This window comes from Chelonoidis abingdonii, chromosome 8 (assembly GCF_003597395.2).
Source record: "Chelonoidis abingdonii isolate Lonesome George chromosome 8, CheloAbing_2.0, whole genome shotgun sequence".
In the NCBI taxonomy this organism is placed as follows: domain Eukaryota; kingdom Metazoa; phylum Chordata; order Testudines; family Testudinidae; genus Chelonoidis; species Chelonoidis abingdonii.
Window position 1 is genome coordinate 57,228,963 of NC_133776.1, and position 16,854 is coordinate 57,245,816.

The 16,854-nt window shown below is 45.4% G+C and overlaps 1 protein-coding gene across 4 annotated transcripts in view; it reads right to left on the reverse strand.

The window, feature by feature from the left end:
• Positions 1 to 16,854, reverse strand: part of SEPTIN2 (septin 2) — a 61,083-nt gene that overhangs the window by 29,281 nt on the left and 14,948 nt on the right. For 2 of the 4 annotated variants that reach the window (XM_075068645.1, XM_075068644.1), the window contains exons 4-7: positions 15,524 to 15,610; positions 13,899 to 14,022; positions 9,423 to 9,557; positions 8,970 to 9,087 (exon numbers count right to left, since the gene is read on the reverse strand). In XM_075068645.1, coding sequence (XP_074924746.1) covers positions 8,970 to 9,087; positions 9,423 to 9,557; positions 13,899 to 14,022; positions 15,524 to 15,610 — 464 coding nt within the window. The remainder of the gene's footprint in view (positions 1 to 8,969; positions 9,088 to 9,422; positions 9,558 to 13,898; positions 14,023 to 15,523; positions 15,611 to 16,854) is intronic. The other 2 variants (XM_075068647.1, XM_075068646.1) reach the window with 1 other exon arrangement.

Sequence of the window (16,854 nt, forward strand, 5' to 3'; positions counted from 1 at the left end):
TTAGGTGATTCCCAAGCCTTACCTAGGCGGGGGGGTCGGAGTGAGATGTTGCAGAATGCAAAACTGCTGAGCCAAATGCTGCATCATCTCTGGACTGTTGAACCAATGCGTAATGTGAGGCAAAGGTGTGAAATCGATGACCAGGTAGCTGCCCGACATATTTCCTGGATGGGAACATGGGCCAGGAAGGCAGCAGATGAAGCTTGCGCCCGAGTAGAATAGGTGGTGAGGTGGCTAGCCGGAACGTTAGCCAGATCATAGCAGGTACAGATGCAGGACGTTACCCAAGATAAAATTCGTTGGCATGATATCAGCAGGCCTTTCATCCCATCTGCCACCGCTACAAAGAGCTGAGGCGACCTTCGGAAGGGTTTTGTTCTCTCGATATAAAATGCAAGAGCCCTGCGAACATCTAGGGAGTGCAGCTGTTGTTCCCGATGCAATGAGTGCGGCTTCGGGAAAAAGATTGGGAGGAAGATGTCCTGATTGACATGAAAGGCGGACACCACCTTAGGGAGAAAGAAGGGGTGTGGTCGCAGCTGAACCTTGTCCTTATGGAATACCGTATACCGGGGGGGGAGGGGGGCGGTGTCCGCTGTCAAGGCCCAAAGCTCAGATACTCGTCTTGCTGAAGTAATAGAGACGAAGAAGGCGGTCTTCCAGGAAAGGTACAGCAGCGAGCAGGTGGCTAGTGGTTTGAAAGGAGCACCCATAAGCTTGGCTAGCACCAGGCTGAGATCCCAGATAGGGGTCGGGCGTCTGACTTCAGGGTACAAACGTTCCAATCCCTTGAGGAACCTTGAAACTATGGGGTGAGACAAGATTGATCAGCCATTTTCCCCTGGGTGGAAGGCAGAGATGGCTGCCAGATGCACCTTTATGAAAGAGACTACTAGGCCCTGTTCTCAGGGACCAGAGGTAGTCCAGGACAGTAGGAACAGACACCTGCCTGGGGACTGAGTTACGCTGAGCGCACCAGCAGGAGAAACGCTTCCACTTGGCCAGATGTGTCATCCTAGGGTGGAAGGCTTCCTACAGCCCAAGAGCACCAGTTGGACCAAGGCAGAGCAACACAACTCAGACTGGCTCAACCACGGAGCAACCATGCTGTGAGATGAAGAGACTGCAGGTCCGGATGGTGAAGCCTGCCGAAGTCCTGTGTTATGAGAGCTGGCCAGAGTGGCAGGGGAATCGGGTCTGCCACAGAGAGGTCGAACAACAGGGTATACCAGTGCTGCCTCGGCCACGGTGGAGCAATCAGGATCAGGTGGGCGCTGTCCCTGCGGAGCTTGTGTAGGACTCTGTGGACGAGTGGAAACGGTGAGAAGGCATAGAGTAGGTGCCTCTTCCACGGGATCAGAAATGCGTCTGAGAGGGAGCCCGGGGAGCATTCTTGGAAGGAGCAGAACACCTGGCATTTCCTGTTCTCTTGGGAGGCAAAGAGGTCTTTGTGGGGAAACCCCTACTTCCAGAAAACAGAATGGATGACATCCGGATGAATCGACCACTCATGAGACAAGAAGGATCTGTTGAGGTGATCCGCCAGAGTGTTCTGGACTCCTAGGAGAAAAGACGCTACCAAATCGATCGAGTGGGCTATGCAAAAGTCCCAGAGGTGGAAGGCTTCTTGACAAAGGAGGGAGGAGTGTGCTCCGCCCTGCTTTTTTATGTAAAACATGGCCGTTGTGTTGTCCGTGAACACTGATATACAACGGCCTTGGAGATGCTCTCAAAACCCCTGGCATGCTAGACGGACTGCTCTCAGCTCCCGCACATTGATGTGTAAGGCCAGCTCGAGGCGAATAGAGGCCTTGAGTGGGAAGGCCCTTGAGGTGGGCACCCTAACCCAGAGATGACGCGTCCCATGGTTAGGGCCATCAAGGGTTGTGGTGGGTGGAATGGCATCCCTGCACAGACTATAGTGGGGTTTAGCCACCAGGTTAGGGAGTCCAGAACCTTCCTGGGGATGGTGAACACCGAGTCCAGGCTGTGTCTGCGTGATTGGTATATTGAAGTAAGCCAGGTTTGAAACAGAGGCGTAGCCTCGCATGTTTCATCACGAAGGTGCAAGAGGCCATGTGACCTACTAGGCTGAGGCAGGTGCGCACCGACGTAGTCGGGAAGGTTTGAAGACCTCGAATAACTGTAGCCATTGCTTGAAAACATGACTGCGGGAGGCAGGCTCTGGCCAGATTGGAATCCAGAACCACTTTGATGAAGTTTGTTCTCTGCGTGGGTGTCAGAGTAGACTTCTTTGTGTTTATCATCAGGCCTAGACTCCCGAAGAGGTCTTTGATGATGCACAGGTGCTGTGACACTTGTAACTGGGAGGTCCCTCAAATGAGCCAATCGTTGAGATATAGGTAGACGTGTACCCGACGACGACGGAGGGAGGCGGCGACTACAGCCATGCATTTTGTGAACACACGCGGAGTCATAGGAAGACCAAACGGAAGTACAGTGAACTGAAAGTGTTGATGGTTGACCACAAAACGGAGGGATCGTCTTGCATGGTGGGTAAATTGCGATGTGGAAATACGCGTCCTTCATATCGAGGGCGGCATACCAGTCTCCCGGATCCAGGGATGGGATAATGGTCCCCAGGGTTACCATGCGGAACTTCAGTTTTATCATGAATTTGTTGAGTTCTCGCAGGTCTAGGATCGGTCGTAGACCTCCCTTTGCCTTGGGGATTAGGAAATATCAGGAATAAAATCCCTTGCCCCTCATGTCTTTTGGTACCTCCTCTATGGCTCCCATAGCTAGGAGCAACTGGACCTCTTGTAAGAGGAATTGCTCATGAGAAGGGTCCCTGAAGAGGGACAGGGAGGGAGGGTGAGAAGGCGGGGTTGAAAAACTGGAGGTGGTATCCCACTTCCACCGTGCGCAGGACCCACTGATCTGAAGTTAGCTGGGACCAGGCAGGGAGGAATTGGGAGCGGCGGTTGAAAAAGGGAGGAGAAGGATCCGGTAAAGCAACTGGTGGGCCGCCCTCGGGCCTCCCATCAAAAAAGTTCTGCTTGGGCCCCACTCATGGTTTAGGGGGCGCCTGATTTTGCCCTCCTTGGGGGCCAGATTGCCTTTGACGATTCCCTTGACCACGCCTTCTGCTCAAGTCCTGACGCGGCCTAGGCGGGGCGTAAGGACCATGTGGCTGGGGCCAGAAGGTCCTGCATTGGGTCACTGGCACGTGCATACCCAGCGAGAGCACTATAATGCGATTGTCCTTCAGACTTTGCAATCTGGGGTCAGTCTTATCTGGGAACAGGCCCTGGCCTTCGAAGGGCAAGTCTTGAATAGTTTGTTGTAATTCAGGAGGAAGGCCTGATACCTGGAGCCAGGAGATACGCCTCATCGTCACTCCTGACGCCAGAGTTCAGGCTGCAGAATCCACTGCATCCAGAGAGGCTTGGAGGGAGGTTCTTGCTACCTTTTTACCCTCCTCAAGTAGGGCCGTAAATTCTTGACAGGACTTCTGGGGAAGAAGCTCCGTTAACTTCTGCAAGGACACCCACGTATTGAAGTCATATCTACTTAGGAGGGCTTGTTGGTTTGCCACCCTAAGTTGGAGGGCCCCCAGCCGAGCATATTTTGCGGCCTAGGAGGTTCATGCGCCTAGCCTTCTTCGACTTAGGAGCCAGGCTTGCTGGCCATGACACTCCCTTTTGTTCACCGATTGCACCACTAAAGAGCAAGGTGGTGGGTGAATATAGAGATATTCATACCCCTTTGAGGGGACCATATATTTTCTCTCTACTCCCCTGGCTGTAGGTGGAATTGAGGCTGGGGATTGCCAAATGGTGTCGGCATTTGCCTGTATGGCGCAGATAAACGGAAGAGCCACTCTAGTAGGTGCATCAGCCGATAGGATGTCCATGACAGGGTCCTCTATTTCAGGGACCTCCTCCACCTGTAAGTTCATATCCTGAGCCACTCGTCCCAAAAAGGTCTTGATGGGCCCTGAGAACAATTGGTGGAGGGCCTGAGGAGCATGTTCCCGCCACCGCCTCATCAGGCAAGGAGGAGGAGGAGAGGCCAGGGACCAGGGGGTCCCGTGGGGGCTCCTGAACTTGAGGAACGTCATCTGCGGAACCTGGGTGTCTACACATGGTAACAGAGCCTCATCTGTATCCATGGGGGGGACCGCTTACTGTCGCTTCTGGTACCCAGTGTTCTGACGGGGCCAACCCCTGAGCCACTGATGGAGCACCTTGGGCTTAGTGGTATGCTCACGGTGTCCAGAAGGACCAGTGATAAGGCCCTTGGTCATGGCTCTAGCTCTCTAGAAATATATGGCTGGGGACATCAGAGTCATGCTCCTGAGAATAGGATGCACTACCAGCCTGCGATGACACCAATGTGTGTCTCAACGGCCATGGCAGTGCCGATAGTCCCCGGGAGGGCGCCACTGTTCTGGATGCTCGATCCTGGGTTGGTACCGGGAGCTATAACGGTACCGCGAGCGAGACCAGGACCTTCTACCGTAGCGGTGCCAGGAGGCTGACCGGGATCTCGAGTCCCTTCGTCTGGAGCGACTACGGGATATGCGGTGCTGAGAGTGGTGCCGTGAGTCGGATCGGTACTGGGAGTATCTGGCCGGCGAACGAGATGTCGAACGGTGCCGCGAGTGCGACCAGTACCGCGATGGAGAGTGGTGCCGGGACTGCGAGTGGCGCCGGGAGCAGGAATGGCGTGATTGAAAGCGTCTGTGAGATCGTGATCTTGAACGACGTCTCTCTGTTGGACCAATGGAAGGTGGCCTTACTAGGGCCAGTTTCCCCAATGGATTATATGACCCACACCAGCGGTGTCGGAGGTTGAGGCCATGCCAACTCCATCATGGCAATGAGCTCCCTTGCCATGGAGAAGGTCTCCGGTGTAGAAAGGAGGGCAAGCTCAACCACAGCATGAGCCGGAGAGCTGACAGGCACCGGACTCAATGGCCCTTGTGGGACTGGAATCGACGGTGCCGCGCTCGGCGGAGCCGCAATCGGCAGTGCCACAGTCGACGGTACCACGGCAGATGACGGTGACAGACGATCCATCTTCAAAGAGTGCCCCTTCTGTGGAGCTGAAGCAGCTGGAGCGCTATGTTGCTTCCTGGGTCTTGGGGACAGTGAGCGGTGCCAAGAAGATATCGGTGCCAGTAAGGGTCGGTGCCAGAGCTCCTTCTCGGTACCGGAGTGGTCCGGGATCGAAGGGGCGCTCCTTACAGAAGCAGTCTGTTGGGTGCTCGGTACTGACGCTGCAGGACTAAGTGCCGACTCCATGAGGAGCTGTTTCAATCGAAAGTCCCGCTCCTTCTTCGTCCTTGGTTTAAACGACTTGCAGATGTGGCACTTATCGGTAAGGTGGGATTCCCCTAGGCACTTGAGGCAGGAGTCGTGGAGACCCCTATTGGCATCGGCTTTTGGCACGCCGACCATGGTTTGAATCCTGGTGCCTTGGGCATGAGCCTGTACCGGGGTGGAGGAAAGGGGCTAATCCCCGATCCCCACTTCAACTATATACACTAACTATAAAGACAACAACAACTAATACTAACTATAAAAACAGTAAAGAGCAAAGAACTACAAGAAGCTAGGGATGTGGAGATCAGCAAAGCCACACTCCACAGTTCCAACGACCGTCACTGGCGGTAAGAAGGAATTGAAGGGCTGTTGGGTCGGCAGGAGTATATATCCAGCGCCATAATGGCGCCACTCCAGGGGGTGACCCAGCCGACCCACCGAGTATTGCTAGGGTAAAAAATCTTCTGATGAACGTGCACACGGTGCGCGCACACGTAATTGAAATCGATATGAGCAAGCACTCGAAGAACATGTTACGTGTGTAATTTTTAACCATTTAAATGTGTTTAAGCGTTTAAATGATAATGGAGTCACATACTTTAAATAAAAGCAGCAAAGAGTACTGTGGCATCTTATAGACTAACAGATGTTTTGGAGCATGAGCTTTCACAGGTGAATACCCACTTCATCGGATGCATGTAGTGGAAATCTCCAGGGGCAGGTATATATATGCAAGCAAGACGCAGGCTAGCGATAATGAGGTTAGTTCAATCAGGGAGGATGAGGCCCTCTTCTAGCAGCTGAGGTGTGAAAACCAAGGGAGGAGAAACTGGTTTTGTAGGTGGCAAGCCATTCACAGTCTTTGTTTAATCATAAGCTGATGGTGTCAAATTTGCAGATGAACTGAAGCTCAGCAGTTTCTCTTTGGAGTCTAGCCCTGAAGTTTTTTTGCTGCAGGATGGCCACCTTAAGATCTGCTATGGTGTGGCCAGGGAGGTTGAAGTGCTCTCCTACAGGTTTTTGTTATGCCATTTCTAATATCTGATTGTGTCCATTTATCCTTTTCCGTAGAGGACTGTCCAGTTTGGCCGATGTACATAGCAGAGGGGCATGCTGGGCATATGATGGTGTACTTCCATTGGTGACGTGCAGGTGAATGAACCAGTGATGGTGTGGCTGATCTGGTCAGTCCTATGATGTGTCGCTGTTAGATATGTGGGCAGAGTTGCATCGAGGTTGTTGCATGGATTGGTTCCCGAGTTAAAGTTACTATGGTGCGATGTGCAGTTACTAGTAGAATATGCTTCAGGTTGGCAGTTGTCTGTGGGCAAGGATTGGCCTGCCACCCAAGACCTGTGAAATGTTGAAATAAGTTCCTGTCTGCATCTGTAGTACTTGCCCAGACCAGTATTGCCCTGGCCTTTTCTTTTGTCATTCAGTGTTGGACCATTCACAACAATATGCATTACCTCACCCTTTTGGGGGCGAAGCCAGACCTTTGGCACCCACTCCCCTATTTGGTATAAACATTGCTTGTGCCAATCAGAGGCAAACACACACAGTGTGGGTCTGTCCACTATGACACTTCTGTGATGTCTAGGTGGTGTTTTAGGTGGTTGCCCTGCCATGTGCAGGCAGGGAGAGGAGAAAACGAGTCCTGTGTATCCGTATATGCCGTAACCGAGCCTGATCACCTCGAAGCTCTCTCTCCAGCTCACGTGTTTCAAATAGAGCTTCTCGTTTGCCGGCGTGATGTTTGGTTGTACTTGTAAGTATCAGTTATTACTAAATGCTGCATTTTTTTGTAAATATTGTTAGTAATATTTTAGGCATTGTGTGTTTTAGGTTTTGTAACTCTATTAGCTATCATAAGCTGCTCCGCTTACCCTTGTAACCATCTCCAATAAAATTTAACTGATTAATTTAGTTGTGTGTGTGTCTGCAGTTTGCCTCGTGACCCAACTCTCCTTGCATCTCTTACCTATATAGTCTTTGCCACGTGCAGCCTGGTAAATAACAGGCTGCATTTCCTTTCGCCCCTGCGAATCGTGGCAATCTACATGAAAGTGGATCATTGTCCAGATGGTTGTTAAATCCTGATGATGTGTTGGAGGGGTTTTAGCTGGGGCTGTATGTGAAGGCCAGTGGAGTCTGTTGGTTTCTTTCTTGGTTTGTCTTGCAGGTAGGAGCTTCTGGTACATGTCTGGCTGTGTTGATCTGTCTTCTATTCTCGTGCTTATTGTAGTTTTGAGAATGCTTGGTGGAGATTTTGTAAGTGTTGGTCTCTGTCTGAGGGGTTAGAGCAGATGCGGTTGTACCTCAGTGTTTGGCTGTAGACAATGGATCGTGTGGTGTGCCCGGGATGGAAGCTGGAGACATGAAGGTAGGCATAGCAGTTGGTAAGTTTTCGATATAGGGTGGTGTTAATGTGACCGTTACTTATTTGCACCGTAGTGTCTAGGAAGTAGACCTCCCGTGTAGACTGGTCCAAACTGAGGTTGATGGTGGGGTGGAAGCTGCTGAAGTCGTGGTGGAATTTTTCCAGAGTCTCCTTCCCATGGGTCCAGATGATGAAGCATTAGCACTAGCAAACAAACTTATGTTCTTACGTTAATCCATTCATTGCTTCAGTCAGCCAGCTCCAAAATTTTAAAATTCATTTTATAATTTAACACTAGTGTGCATAGCCAATCCGATCATTGCTGATTTTTTTTTTTTTTTTTAAGGGTAATACCCCAGCCGAAACAAGGATCAGAATCCGCAGGATGCCAAAGACTGTGGGTGTTTTCTGGCAAATTTTAAACTACAGTACACCATGCCTGTACAGTGTCATGTGGGAGAATGTGACGGGGCAGAGCGGTCCTGCACTGGTACAGCAGGGGTTAACCCTTCCTGCCTAGCAGAGGAAGCCACACCCCGGAAGCCCTGATGGCCATGCTCCAACTGGAGAACAGATATAAAAGCCTGCAGATCAGCTCAGTCTGGGCTGACCACTGGAGGAGAAGGACGCACGCTGCCTGCTCCTGAGGAGGGAGAATCTGCGTGTCAGGATCCAAGAGTCAGCCAAGCCGAGGTACTACCTGGGACCCTGATGGGGGACGTCACAGGGGAGAAACAGACTGTAAGATCCCCTGCCCCAGATGAACTGGTACTTATGGTAGGAAGTGACTCACGGGAACTCTAGAGACAAACAGTGTTAGAGCTCTCGGGAAGCTTGGTGTGTTCCGGCCAGATCCCTGCTGAGCAAGAGGCAAGGAGAGCTGGCCACTATGAGGGCCCTGGGTTGGGGCTTGGTGGAGAGGGCGGGCGGGCCTGAGTCCCCTTACCCCCTCCCCATGAGGGATCTTATATGGACTCTGGCCACTAGGCTGTGCTACCCTGCTCGTAAGGGAGGTTACATAGACTATGACTGCAAGGTCACCTCCTCCCTGCACCAGACACGGGTGATAATAGGGAGGAAGGCCAAGAGGCCATCACTGACCGCCCGCAGGGAGGCAAACGTAAGGACTTGATGAGGCGCTGGTACCCCATCCTACCCCTGCCACAAAGGGATGCTGGGGTGCCCAGTCTGCCACAGAGAACAGCATTTTTCTTGGCTGAAGTCTCCCTGTTTGCCTACACTAGTGTTATTAGTAGCCAACATTAATATACTTCAATGCAAACAAAATTAGAACTTACCCTTTTCTTCAGCCTTTCCCGTTCCTTCAGAGTAAGTGTATCAGCTTTTGCAATTACAGGTACAATATTCACTTTGTTGTGTATGGCCTTCATAAACTCAACATCCAAGGGTTTAAGACTAAAAATAATGTTGAAGTTTTAAAGAATGTCAGGTATTTAAATGCCCAATTTATTTTTACACTAAGATGAACATATACATAATCTTACAAAGATGGTTTTTTCAAACACTATTCTTAAAGTTTCCATTTTGAACAATTCTAGATTGTTATCCCAAATGTCCTCCACTTCTCCCCAAAAGGGTAAATACACCACCTCTAATAGTGCTATGTGTCGTTTTCAATATGATCTACCTGTCTTGTTTTTACCAAAAAAAAAAAAAAAAAAAACTTAGTGAGCACAAACACTTACAAAGTAAAAGCGGTCCAAAAAGAAAAAAAGTGCATAGATACCTACCCATGACCAAATGGGGAAATGAAGTAGAAGCAACAGTGTACCCGGTTATCTACAATATGCCGCCTGTTCAAGCCACTTTCATCATGCAGATACCGCTCAAATTGCTCATCAATATAAGAAATGATGGTCTTAAAACTGTAAGAAACATGTGGATTAATATAGTTATGCTGACCATTTAGATGCTCACGGTCCATATTCTGAAGAAGGGTTTTGTAGTAGTTGTTGTTCAAAAAATTCACACACCAAGTTGCCTTTTAACCAACCAACCTACTACCCCTCAATATCAAGCAAGTATTGGGGCAGTGAAAATGAGATAAGCTAACAAGATTGGAGACCACAGTAGTATATACTCTAGGATGTTAGGCAAGTCAAATTCCTGTGTTAATGATCATATATCAGCACTATATTTTATTCCTCTAGTGACTTTCCACTGAGATTTCCTCGTGTTAATATTAAACAGATGTTCAAGATACTCAACTTAAACATTCCAACTCAGTTTGGCGGTGGGGGGGGGAGGGCGGGAGTCAGCCTTGGTGATGCAGTGCCATGCAACAGATCTGAGAAAATGCATCCAATTGTTTATTACATCTGTCATAATGAATCAGTTCATTTGACCATAAATATCCGATTCTGTTCACTATGGAAGGGAAGGATTTAATTCCTGTTACATGTTAATCGATTGTAAATATCACACACTGAATAGATCTGGTATTGGTTTATAGCTAGGCAGACGCATGGAAGATATACTAAACCGTATGGTGGCTATACATTCTAAAATGTTGGCATATATAACTAACATAAGTTCATATGGAAAGTAATTGCTAGTGCCTATGAAGGACCTTGAGAAATTCCAGTTATGTTTATGGACTGAAATTTATTTCCAAAGCTTTTTTTAAATTTACTTAGATTTTTGTAATAGTAAGAAATAAAGCTCAGCTTTAAGTCACTTATACAAGACTCAAGACTACATTTATTCCCACAACAGATTTTCACTAGCAGTTATGCCTGATTTTAACATGGATAGGATATATGCTCAAAGGTAGGAAAGCAGTACTGCAGCTGTTATTACTGTCTGCCCCCTTGCTTATATTGCCTATCCAAACTGTCTCTGCTCTTGCAAGAGAACTGATACACCCAACTAAACTTCCTTCTAATTCCATATCAGTGGCTGAGGGATGGACTAGCTACATCAGCCTTTGTTCACTTCATTCACCTACGAACAGCAAGATACAACACTTCTGCAAGTTTTACCTCTACATACAGTCCAGATAGTGTCTTATGGCCATCTCTCCACTGTAAGTCAAAGAACCCCAATCTACCTCAGTCACACTCCAGAATATGTATTGGCTGCAGTAAACTATATTTGAACCTTGATTTCACCCATAAGATATTTGACCAGCAATAGGTCAGTTAAAGTTGTATGTAGAAATCTGACATTATTTAAATTTAAAAATATTTAAAACTCAAAAATAAATACCTGTATTTAAGATTTATCTTTGCCTTTAATTGTATCTTTAAAATGTTTGCCAGGGAATTACTTATCATTTCTCTCCAGTACCTTTTAGAGATGATTTTTTTGTTTATTTTTGAAAATCTGAATGTGAGGTGATTACACTTAACATATGAAACTTGGGAGGCATGATGCTTGACTGAGCGCTTGTGTACACTTACCAGGGGATCCATGAGTGGCGATCGATGCATTGGCAGTCAAACCCAGATTGCTCTCATGTCAACTCCTGTACTCCACTGGATCGAGATGAGTAGGGGGAGTCGACGGGAGAGTGTCTCCTGTCAAGTAGATCTAAGCTATGTCGATCTGAGTTATGTTACTTCTATAACTCAAATTGTGTGGCTTAGATCGACTTTTCCCTTTAGTGTAGACAAGGCCTGAGTTAGGATAAAGCAAGATGTGGGCTTTTTCTTTTGTATTTCCAGCACATCTGCAGGAATGGCAGTTCATCTCTTTCTGTAAGAGTGTGGAATTTGAACATTTTGTACAAAAAAAGAAGATGGTATGAACCATTTTCTAATGAAGTTCTGCTGAACTGCTTGCTGCTATCTTATGCTGCAAATCCCACTTCCCATCCCAGTAATTTTCAATTAGAAAGAGTACATAATGGGCTGCACTACAGCCAGGGCCGGCATCAGCCCAGCAAGCAGGTGCTTGTGGCAGTCAACAGTGAGGGGCGGCATGTCTGGCTCTTTGGCGGCGGGTCCCTCACTCCCTCTCGGAGCGAAGGATCAGCTGCCAAACTGCCACCGAAGAGCTGCAGATTGCGACTTTTTTTTTCTTTTGCTGCTTGGGGCAGCACAAACCCTGGAGCAGGCCCTGACTATAGCTCACTTAAAGCCTTCCAAATTCCCTGTTTATCTTAAAAAGCATGACAATAAAATTGGAATTAGGTGACAAAGCTCAGAACATAGAATAAAAGGAATTTCACCCTATTTATGAAGGATTGTGTGGGGAAGGTTGATTAATTTCTATATTTATTTTGTTACTGGGTTATTTGATGTAAAGTAAGTGACAGATATATTTATTAGTGTATCTTAAGACTGTCACGAGATTGCAGAGATCATGGATGAGCACTTTTACTATTGTTTAGTAAATCTGAATAAATTAATTTCTTTAACAGGTCCTTGAAAGTCACCAGCAGCCAAACCCTAGTCACTCACCGGCTTTTATTTTGTAATTAAGTTATTTAAGTTACTCTGTAAAATACAGATTTTTCCTAAATAAGGCAAGATTTTCTTCCAGTTTTGTAGTTTTATAAAAACTTCAATATACTTGTTTTAATCTCATCATGTATGTTAATTTTATAAATAGCTATAAAACCCACACACTATAAAAAGTAGCGCTGATTTACTTCACTCCAATATACCACATGCCCAGAACTTCAAACGCAAACACAACATCATGAGTCAAGCGAATGTTAAGGTATCATACCTGGCACAAGTTTACGATAATCAAGGACTGTTCAAAACACTGGGCACTACAGAACAGCAATTTTATCAGAGTGCTAAAATACTCTTTAGCCTGTTAGTCGGGAACATACACAATCAATCTGTAAAAATAAGGATTTTTAAAGACGCTCCCCCCCACGAGACCCCTTTAAAGCAAGCCTGTCTTTCTGAAGTCACGTTTCAGATTCAACACTTCAGATACATACATTAATAAAAAAAGACTTTTATAATTCAGTTATTTTTATGTTACAACAAACTGCATTTTATGATGTAATATAGTATCTAAAAGTGCCATTACTGGTACGTTAGCTGCCATGTGGTTTAGCTGGAACTACTAAAGGGAAGGGTGCATAACTGGTTTGAAAAAAACAAACAAAAAAAAAAAAGGTCCGTATTGCCAAACTGAGAGGATGTATCTAGTGGGGTCCTGCAGGGGTCACCCCCAGGTCCGGTACTATTCAATATTTTCATTAATCACTTGGGTAATGGAATGGAGAACATTTTTAAAATTTGCAGATGACATCAAGCTGGGAGGGGTACAAACCCTTTGTAGGACAGGATTATAATTCAGAACAACCTTGACAAACTGGAGAACGGAGCTGAAATCAACAAGCTAAAATTCAATAAAGACAAGTGCAAAGTACTACACAAAGGAAAAATCAAATACACAAATACAAAACTGGGAATAACTGACTAGACAATAATTCTGTAGAAAATATGGGGGTGAGAGTGGATCACAAAATGAATAAAAGCCAACAACGGGACGCAGTTGCAAAAAAGCGCTACTATTCAGGAGTGTGCGTTAACAGGCATGCAGCATGTCAGACACGGGAGATAATTGTCCTATTCTACTCGGCACTGGTGAGGCCTCAGTTGGAGTACTGTGTTCAGTTCTGGGCATTACACTTTAAGGTAGATATGGACAAATTGGAGAGAGAGCAGAGGAGAGCAACAAAAATGATAAAAGGTTTAGAAAACCTAGGAGGAAAGGTTAAAAATCTGGGCAAGTTTAGCCTTGGAGGGGAGGCTGGAGGGGAAAAATGAGGAGGAGCTGATAATCTTCAAATATATTAAGGGATGTTATAAAAAGGGCACTGATCAATTGCTGTCCATGTTCATTGAAGCTAGGACAAGTAGTAATGGGCTTAACTTGAAGCACAGGAGATTTAGGTTCCATATTAAGGAAAACTTTAACACTAAATATAGTTAAGTACTGGAACTGGTTACCCAGGGAAGATTGTGGAATCCCCAAACAACAAAGGTTTTTAAGTTAAACAAACACTTGTCAGAGATAGTCTAGGTATACTTGGTCCTGCCCCAACACAGGGGGATGGGCTTGCATGACCTCCGAAGATCTCTTCCAGCCCTACATTTCTGTGATTGTACTATGTGCACAATGTACCTGCACTTCAGTGATTTAGTTCCGAGAAAAGAATAGGAGAATGAACTTTAAAGAATTTAAAGAGAAACTTAAATCCTCTTTTCTATAGGTCAATAAACCCTTTACATACATACCAGTCCCGACAATTGATGGCATCACCATATCCTGGTGTATCTACAACTGTCAAACGGAGTTTAACACCCCTTTCCTCGATTTCAACTGTTGAAGCTTCGATCTGCACAGTCCTTTCAATTTTTTCTATAAAACAGCAAACTTCATCTTAAAAAGAAATCTCAAACGTAGTTAATGCTGAGACTAGATCAAGAATAACCAGCAATTGGAACTATTTAAGAGGTTTTAGTCTACTAATAACCTTATTCTTGGGGTCACATGACATCAGAAGCAGACAACATTTTCCATAGATGTGTTTTCTTAAGACATCTGCGGATGTGTACTGTTTCTTTAAATCTGTAACAGAAAACCAGGCAGGAGGGGCTGGGGATGAGCTTAGATAGAAGGAGAAACAGACACAGTAGCTTTAGGAGTGCTTTTATTTTTTTACAGGGAAGGTCCTTTTCCATTGTTGGAAGAAAGTGACAGACATGCCTCATGACATGCTGAGCTAATGAAAATGAGTCACTCAACAAGAAAGCAGTGGAACCGCAATGCAAATAGGACCAAGATTCCCAGAAAAGGGAAACAAAAAATACCCATTAACAGCTTCAAATTCCTTTGGCAGAAATGTGGCAGGGGTTTGACAAATAAGAATATACGACAGATAAAGTTTACATATCCAGTGGAAGCATGTGCAGAAAAAAATAGACATACTGCTAATTTTTTTTTTATCATAGGCATCACTTGGCCTCTTGTCTTACTTAGAATTTCTCCAAGGGAGGTATTATGAGAATTTTCTGCATTTTTGTTCAAGTTGACTTTATTTTCAAACAAGACTTCTGTCCTCCCTTCTTCCTGTACCATGGTGACATTTTTTGCAAAGAGAACTGGGTAGACTCTTTCGTACCATTCAGCATCATTCTTCACTTGACCACATGGGCTCATTCACAGATGCAAGGGGCTCACATTCCCTGGGGTGAAGTGTACTGCCACTCTAGCACTCAAAATGTGGATAATAAGCAACTGGGGTTCTCCTGCCAAGGCAATTTGAATACTGTTTGGAGTATTCCAGTCAAACTCCTATCGCAGCTACAATAGCAGAAATATGCAACCATATTTGGAAAAGAGACAACTGAGGGGGGATATGATTGAGGTCTATAAAATCATGACTGGTATGGAGAAAGTAAATAAGGAAGTGTTATTTACTCCTTCTCATAACACAAGAACTAGGGGTCATCAAATGAAAATAGGTAGGAGGTTTAAAACAAACAAATGGAAGTATTTCTTCACACAATGCAGTCACCTGGCGGAACTCTGCCAGAGGATATGGTGAAGGCCAAGACTATAGCAGGCTTCAGAAAAGAACTAGATAAATTCATGGAGGATAGGTCCATCAACAGCTAAGAGCCAGGTTGGGCAGGGATCGTGTCCCTAGCCTCTGTTTGCCAGAAGCTGGGAATGGGCGATAGGGAATGGATCACTTGATGATTAGTCTGTTCCGTTCATTCCCTCTGGGACACCTGTCATTGGCCACTGTTGAAAGACAGGATACTGGGCTAGATGGACCTTTGGTCTGACCCAGTACAGCTGTTCTTATGTTATGTTCATTCACACTGAAGAGACATTAGGGAATAAAAATGCTTACCGGCTGCTCCTGGGATTATCCTTTCTGGGTAGAGATCTGTCAAGAACAGGCTGTTTATTAGTGTAGATTTTCCCAATCCAGATTCACCTATGATTCATTTTGAAAATATGCTGATCATAAATATGTTCTAAATAATTAACCTTTCAGAACTGATATACAACAACATCTGATTATAGATATTTTTACTGCATTAAATGTAACCAAGTCTTTCAAATTGTGGATTAAACTGACATGGAGTGGTAATAACATAGTCAAGCCGCTATTACGCACTTAAAGCGGGAGGGATAGCACAGTGGTCTGAGCACTGGACTTCTAAACCCAAGGTTGTGAATTCAATCTTTGAGGGGGCCATTCAGGGACATGGGGCAAAAAAAAAAAAAAAAATTAAAAAATTGGGAACTGGTGCTGCTTTAAGCAAGGAGTTGGACTAGATGACCTCCTGAGGTCCCTTTCAACCCTGATATTCTATGATTCATTTTACATATTCCAAATTTTTAGCACATAAGCTCGAAGTAAAGCTTGATATTTGAAGATTTACATGTAAATCTGTTAGAGCTCTAATTTTTAATTGACCTTAAGTTCATAGTCTGAGTCTTATTATTTTTCAGTCTCCTGTAGCTTTTAAGCTAGAAGTTGTAGTGAAAATTTTGCAAATAATAAGAGTTTGGAGTACATCTGGGATTACGTAATAAGTGCCACTGACCAGAAAAAAAAAAAGTTACTGGTATTCATCACAATTGAATCTTTGTGCCGTGGTTAGCCAATGAAGAATGCAATTGTACCTGCTACTTATGTTGTCTGATATGGTATGCAGAAGCCTTTTCAAACTGTTACAGAGAGGCGTACAACACTACCTTTTGGCATATGCACCAAGTAATGTTTCCTGTAATTGAAGGCTAACACAATGTGTGATTAATAGGTTTGCTAGTTCAGAGCATTTATGTTGCATCAGAAAAAAAAAAAAAAACTTCAACAAAGGAATGGCTACATAGTTGAAGACCAGGATCTTTGACACTTTAGCCATTTGCTTTGATGAAGACCCAGACCTCTGTCAAACTGCTCAGCTTCTGATGTAGCCAAACTGTTTCAAAGGGGGAGGTGGTGGGGAAGATCTTCGATAATGTATGCAACTGATTAGTCAAAGACCCTGTTCTTCATTAAACTGGTCAATAGAATTGAACAATAAATAAATACATAAAATAAATAAAAATGAAAAAAAAAAAAAAAAAAAAAGAGGAATGAAGGATGGGCCAGTCAATCCCCCGGGCTATATGACCAATGACACTGATCAAACACAGATGTGATGACTGAATATGAAGACCAAAATGAAA